General features: G+C 37.5%; 1 protein-coding gene across 1 annotated transcript; it reads left to right on the top strand.

Annotated features, from left to right (window-relative positions):
• Nucleotides 1-487: 487 nt before the first annotated feature.
• SCG2 (secretogranin II) lies at nucleotides 488-6,064 on the top strand. Its single transcript, XM_025441915.3, has 2 exons — nucleotides 488-647; nucleotides 3,769-6,064. Exon 2 carries the CDS (start codon nucleotides 3,783-3,785, stop codon nucleotides 5,628-5,630), a length of 1,848 nt encoding a protein of 615 aa, XP_025297700.1. The 5' UTR covers nucleotides 488-647; nucleotides 3,769-3,782; the 3' UTR covers nucleotides 5,631-6,064.
• Nucleotides 6,065-7,625: the final 1,561 nt, after the last annotated feature.

Raw genomic sequence — 7,625 nt, 5'->3', positions numbered from 1 at the left:
GAGAGAGAGAGAGAGTTTTCCTTTTTATTCAAATAAATTTGAGTTTAAAAACAATGCTGCTTCTGGTCATGTTACGAAATACGACTTTCATTTTCATAAGGTGCCTTCCATTCCTCCTGGAGTATACCAGGGAACGGGAATGTGATTTCTTTGTGGGCAATGAAGGAAAAAAAAGTCCTTTTGTGTAAAACTTTTTTACAACGACAAAAACAATAGCATCAAGAAACACGTATCACCAGATATTAGAACACGGATGAGATTACAGTTCAATTAGCCATGTCCGTCTGGCAGATTTCTTTATTTCTAAGGGGAATGAGTGCAGAGCGTTTTATCCCAAGCCTCAAAAATTTTGATGAAAGAAAAAAGAAAACTGCAATTTTTGCCACGGAAAGGCAGGTGGCGTAAGCATGCAGCATTTCCCCCCCTCCCTTAAATATATAAAGTGATTATTTTCTCTCGGGTTCTTTGAAAAAACTCGCTTGTGCTCGGGTTTGTGGCTGAGCGGGTGACGTCAGTGTGGCAGTGCGGACCGGGCCGGCGGCTCCCTATAAGCCGAGGAGCTGTCCGGGTGCTGAAGCGGCCCGAGCAGCTCGCCAGGCGGACCCGCAGGAACATGCTGTGGACCTCCCCTGCCTTGTAAAAAGGAGGTAAGACCGCTTTTCCCTTGGATTTACTGGAAAGTTCTAAATTGCGTCTTCTTTCCTTAATTCCTAGCTGAGAAGAAAAAGACCCTTTGGCAACCTTATATCTAAAGAATCACTGAATAGCAACCTGCTGCTCTTCAGCCAATGTAAGGACACCATATGTACCTATAGAAGTTAATCTAGGATCGATACCACTTGCTGTTAGGTATTTTATGACCACCATGCTATTTGGATAACCATATGTAAGAAGTGTGAAAAAGTTAAGGATTTTAACGTCAATACCCAATTAATGTAAAGTTAACTAGCCCTGATATTTTTCTTTCCTTCATGTGTTGTTTCTTCTCTTAAAAACTAGATACGAAGCCAGAGATATAATTTATCTGTTTAATATTCTTAGCAGTAGGTTTCCAATCATTCCGAAGCTGTTAAACACATGAGTCACAGAGGCAACCAATTTTGGAACTAGTTCTTCTTTTCCTTTGACATTTACCTTACGAGAGCTCAAAATTAATAACCTATATAAAATTATTTTCTGAATTGGTATACTCTGAAAGGCTTACATTGTTATTTCTTAGGTTTAGCCCCAGGAAAGTAAGACTAGAATTATCTTGAGTACTGTTTTTTTTTTTTCTTTTATTCAAGGAGGAATATTATCCTGGGTTATAGGTTGGATATGAAAGTTGATAATTTTGAATTACCATGAGGAAAACATTTGCAATTGTGTTAGCTATGATTATTATGTTTTGAGTGAAAGAGGTTGTACAATATTTTGCTGAAAAATTTTAATGGGACATGTTTTTTTCTATATCCTAATTAGTGGAATTTCTCAAATTAGATATATCTACCTGTATTTGTCAATGTTCCTAGTTTTACTTTCAGTAGAAAAGACATTTTAGCTTACGAGACATTAGTTCAAATTGTACATAGGATATTAGAGCTGTTGAAACCTTCTTCTGCATGTAGAAAAACTGCTACCTGGGAAAGAAATCCCTTGAGTCTTATTCAAAGGCAATAACTATGTCATCCAAACTGAAACCTTATAAATGACCAAGGAATAGCATGTGTTAGGCTGTGGTTTAAATACCTGCATTAAAAATTCTGCCCAATTCCACAGTAAGCTCATCGACAGGATAATGATTTTAAAGACAAGCACATAACTCGTATGTTAAGAATACTGCAGGATAAAGGTTTCAAAGTAAATAAGTTCATTAAGGTTCCTAAAATTACTATTTCAAATGCCAATGTTGAAAATAGATTATCAAAGCTAAATTAATCTTGAAATTATATATATATAAATATATATATAAAGAAGAAATTATAATGTACTTTTATTTAAATCTAAAAATCTGTGAATAAAATTTCTTATAGTAAACATTAATTCATAGTAAATATTTCAGAAGTTTTCTCTGACATGCCTTTAAAGATTTTTCTCTTTCAGTAAATTAAGTGATCTAATAGGGATCATTTTAATAAATATATGCATTTATGCTAAAGAAATTTCTATAACTACAACCACTGCTAGTTCTAAAATCTGAAGCTTACTAAAATACCAAATGATGAAAAATGATATTTTCTATAATTGATAACTAATAGAATGTCATACCCACAAAACAGTATATATATATATATATATATCACAAAATCATGCAAATAAGATATCATGAATAAACTTGTGAGCTCTTCTTACATTTATTTGTAACAAAAATTGCAAATATTAAAATAGTTTTTCAATGTTAGCAATGCTGAATGTAAAACATGTAAAAAAATAATCCCCTTGCTAATTCATATGTGAGATTATAAGGCATTGGAGGAAAAAAAAATGAATGAAGATTTTTAAGTAGGAAGAATTCAACATATCGTCTGTGTTTATCTAAATTGGGAATTACATAGTGATTATTTTAAGATTTTCTAGCAGTATGAGTCATTTAAGATTTCACAGGTCCACACCAAAATAGACACAGACATAAGTCAAGCTGAATCTGAACACTCACAAGTTCAGAAATAGACTGGTTAAGAAAACTTATGTTCTCTCTGTAGCATCTGTTATTATTTACTATGCATTCTTGAAGGCTGATGAAAAATATAACCATGATTGCATTTTGCAAGACAGTCACAAATAAAATGATTAGAAGCCTGGAGCACAGATATTTTAAAAGTTTCCTTTTTTATTATTATTATTTATGATAGTCACAGAGAGAGAGAGAGAGAGAGAGAGGCAGAGACACAGGCAGAGGGAGAAGCAGGCTCCATGCCCCGGGAGCCCGATGTGGGATTCGATCCTGGGTCTCCAGGATCACACCCTGGGCCAAAGGCAGGCGCCAAACCACTGTGCCACCCAGGGATCCCTAAAAGTTTCCTTTTTAATATGTTTACACAGAAACTTCACTAGGTTAGCCTACTAGCTGGGGCCAGAGAATGTTCTGGATGTTATTAAGGTAGAGAACTTTTAAAACCGACAGTTGGGTTTGGTGTCAGAGTGAGAACAAGTTATTTCTGAAAAATGTATGTAAATAGAACTCATCCACAAGGCAATTCAGTATGATTGACATTAAGATGCTGTGTTACTTCATCATTTATAATGTCACTGCTGTGGTGTTTCTACAACAAAGTCAGATGTACAAGTCAGGAGCTAAACCACAGGATTTTTGATACAACATCAAGGAAATCATTGTGTGTGTGTGTGTGTGTGTGTGTGTGTACATGCATGTTTTCAATTAAGCCAGCTAATTTTTTTACCAATGATTTGAATAGCAGTGCTATATAAGGGAACTAAAAATCAGCTTGGAAATTTTTTATTTAAACAGACAATGCATACTAAAAAAAAGTACGTGTTTTGCAAATTAAAAAATAAAATTTGAGAAACCTCACATCAGTGTTTTTGTTATTATTTTAGCAGAGTGAATGCCATGCAAACTTGATGCAGTTGGGTAACAATTTTGCTAGATTCTTGTAGTTAGCTTATGGGAGTTATATAGGAAATATGTATGGCTTTAAAAAAGAGTCATCCTAAATGTAATGTGAAATAATCTCTGCTATATATTTTCCCTCAATGGTCAGTTACCTCTTTTGCTATAGTGTCTTCTAGTTTTTCCTTTCTATTAACTCATATTTTCTATGCTTTAAGGACATCTTTCAAACATGGCAGAAGCTAAGACTCACCGGTTTGGAGCAGCCCTGTGTCTCATCCCTTTAATTTTCCTCATCTCTGGGGATGAAGCAGCTTCATTTCAGCGAAACCAGCTGCTTCAAAAGGAACCAGATCTCAGATTGGAAAATGTCCAAAAGTTTCCCAGTCCTGAAATGATCAGAGCTTTAGAATACATAGAAAAACTCCGACAACAAGCTCACAAGGAAGAAAACAGCCCAGACTACAATCCTTACCAAGGTGTCTCTGTTCCCCTTCAGAAAAAAGAAAATGGTGATGAAAATCATTTGCCAGAAAATACAAGGGATTCCCTGAGTGAAGATGAGTGGATGAGGATAATACTTGAAGCTTTGAGACAGGCTGAGAATGAGCCTCAGTCTTTACCAAAAGAAAAGCCCTATGGCTTGAATTCAGAAAAGAACTTTCCAATGGACATGTCTGATGATTATGAGACTCAACAGTGGCCAGAAAGGAAGCTCAAGCACATGAGATTCCCTCCTATGTATGAAGAAAATTCCAGGGATAACCCTTTTAAACGCACAAATGAAATAGTAGAGGAACAATATACTCCTCAAAGTCTTGCCACGCTAGAATCTGTATTCCAAGAGCTGGGGAAACTGACAGGACCAAACAACCAGAAGCGTGAGAGAGTTGATGAGGAGCAAAAACTGTACACGGATGATGAAGATGACATCTACAAGGCCAATAACATTGCCTATGAAGATGTGGTTGGGGGAGAAGATTGGAACCCAGTAGAAGAAAAGATAGAGGATCAAACCCAGGAAGAGGTAAAAGACAACAAAGAGAATATAGAAAAAAATGAACAGATCAACGACGAAGTGAAGCGTTCAGGGCAGCTGGGCCTCCAAGATGAAGATCTCCGGAAAGAGAGTAAAGACCAACTCTCAGATGATGTCTCCAAAGTAATTGCATACCTGAAAAGGTTAGTGAATGCTGCGGGTAGTGGGAGGTCACAGAATGGGCAGAACGGGGAAAGAGCAACCAGGCTTTTTGAGAAACCACTTGATTCTCAGTCTATTTATCAGCTGATTGAAATCTCAAGGAATTTACAGATACCCCCTGAAGACTTAATTGATATGCTGAAAACTGGAGAGAAGCCAAATGGATCAGTGGAACCCGAGCAGGAGGTTGAACTTCCCGTTGACCTAGATGACATCGCAGAGGTTGATGTAGACCGCCCAGACCTGTTCCAAAATAAAGTGCTCTCCAAGAATGGCTATGCCAAAACACCTGGTCGTGCTGTGGCAGAGGCCCTACCAGATGGGCTCACTGTTGAGGACATTCTAAATCTTTTAGGGATGGAGAGTCCAGCAAACCAAAAGCCTCCATATTTTTCTGGTCAGTATAACCGAGAGAAACTTCTGCCGAGACTCCCCTATGGTCCTGGAAGATCTAGAGCCAACCAACTTCCCAAAGGTACCTGGATGCCGGATATTGAGAACAGACAAATAGCGTATGAAAACCTGAATGACAAGGATCAAGAATTAGGAGAGTACTTGGCCAGGATGCTAGCGAAATACCCTGAGATCATGAATTCAAACCAGGTGAAGCGAGTTCCAAGTCAAGTCTCATCTGAAGATAACCTACAAGACGAGGACCAAATTGAACAGGCCATCAAAGAGCATTTGAACCAAGGCAGCTCTCAGGAGCTGGCCTCGGTAAGCAAAAGACTCCCTGTGGGGCCCCCAAAGAATGATGATACCCCAAACAGACAGTACTTGGATGAAGATCTGTTAATGAAAGTGCTGGAATACCTCAACCAAGAAAAGGCAGAAAAGGGAAGGGAGCATATTGCTAAGAGAGCAATGGAAAATATGTAAGAGTTTTCATCAATTGCCCTACTTTCTTCCTCCAACCCCAAGAAAACCCCAACATTTCTCTTTAGTGTGTTGACTTCTATCCTGTTAACACTGTAATATCTTTAAATGATGTACAGGCAGATGATTCCATTTCACTGGGGTACCTGCTTCCTTTATTCTGACCTGTTCTCTTGTGTATGGATATGTGTCAATGTTATGACTTCTGGATATAAAAAATTAATCATATCCCTTATTCAAGAAAGATATCTGTGATAGTGTTTAATAGTGTATTTAATGGCCGTGGCATTGTTGATGCTCACATATGATAAAGAGTGTCCTATGATTCTCTTGACAGTTTTTAATATTTATTGAATTATTTTGTTACTGTCTGTAGTGTTTTGTGAAGTACTGGAGCAAAAAAATAAAGCATTATAAATATATAGTTTTATTCATAAGGCCTTTTCTATTGTGTGTTTTATTGTTGATTAATAAATGTTATTTCTTGACAACTGTGGACTATTCATTCTGGAGATGACTATGGAGCCCAAAGAGAAAATTCTTACCTTCCACAGCCAACGCAGGTAAGAAATAAGTGTAAATATATTATTATGCTCTATATACTTATAGAATGCAAAATCCTCTAACAGCCCACTGCTTAACACTTGCCTATGGCTTTCTCACATATATGATTTATGGTTATAAGCCCTTTATTGTCAGAATTATACCTTGCACCTTTGATTTATAAATAAATAAATAAATAAATAAATAAATAAATAAATAATAAATTTAAACCTTCCATATCCATAACCAGAATTGAAAAAAAAAAAAAAAGCTATGTTCAGAGTAATCAGAAGTAACTACAGACTTGTAAGTAACCTACCTATTTCCAGATCCCCCTGGTCCTCAGAAGACAAGGCTGATGCCTCTTTTGTATGACTTGAGAGGGGCTAATGGTCTCTCAACCTGTCAGGTAAGTGAATGGGCACAAGCACATGGAAAACTCCAGTTGCATTCTCTTTTGCAAGTGCTCAGAGGATCCTGATGGGGCTCAGAGGATCCTGATGGGGCTAGGCAGTGTGTGATTGTCTCAATGCGTATGGTGTTGGAGGAGTGATACCAGCATCCTAACGTATCAAGGGGGAATCAACATTAGCAAAAACAGCAGCCACAACAAAATCTATATAGCAACAAAACAGTGATAATCCTAAAAAGAAGCAAGGAAATAATTACTGCTTACTGGATGCTTATTACACACCAGACACTATACCAAACAGCTCACCTTATTTAGTCTGTACTGTAACAGTCACAAGTCTCTTATTATCCCTGTTTGACATCAGGAAAAGCAAAACTTGGAAAGGTTAAATAACTTTCTCAAAGGTACTTGGTGTTACGAGTTACTGAAGCCTGGGTTCTTCACCACTTCCCTACATTGTCTTTATGGGCAGTGCCCTGTCAGCTGAGTTGGGACTTCGGAAGTGGGATGGTGAGAGGCTCGTGAGGTCTCGGTACTGGGTTACTTCCAAGTCATGGCATCTATGTGTTTGTGGGTGGGTGTACCAGGGGTAGGGAGGGGAGGCCACACTTGAGTGGTCAGAAGGCAAAATGAGAGGGCCTGCATGCCTCAGAGAGAACACTAAATATAAGCTTTTCTACTTTTATGGTTTTGCCTAGACTCTTCTAATTATCACACAATTTTGTGGAATTCTAGGATCTGTTAAGTGCAAGAGACCTTAGAGGTAAATAAGCTCTACAGCATTTCTAATTAATACCCATTTAATTAATATTCAATACTCAAATACTTTAAAAATAGAGACTACCTCACTAGACAGTACTATGAATCGAAGATTATGGAGAGATCCAGGATACTTGGGTAGTTTAAGGTCTAGGTACATATTATATACCATGCTCGGCAGATGTCCACATATATCTTCTGCCCTTTGTGTATATTCTCTTTATCTTTCTGTTTCACACAGAAAGTCACTCCTAGTATCCCAAATCAACCCAGTGACTATTTTC

This window comes from Canis lupus, chromosome 37, assembly GCF_003254725.2.
Source record: "Canis lupus dingo isolate Sandy chromosome 37, ASM325472v2, whole genome shotgun sequence".
Lineage (NCBI taxonomy): Eukaryota > Metazoa > Chordata > Mammalia > Carnivora > Canidae > Canis > Canis lupus.
The sequence above is the reverse complement of the archived record's forward strand: the minus strand, read 5'-3'. Positions and strand labels throughout refer to the sequence as shown.

What these genes read in the sequence shown, in the direction of transcription:
- SCG2 (XM_025441915.3), top strand. Translation starts at nt 3,783, where the DNA reads ATGGCAGAAGCTAAGACTCACCGGTTTGGAGCAGCCCTGTGTCTCATC.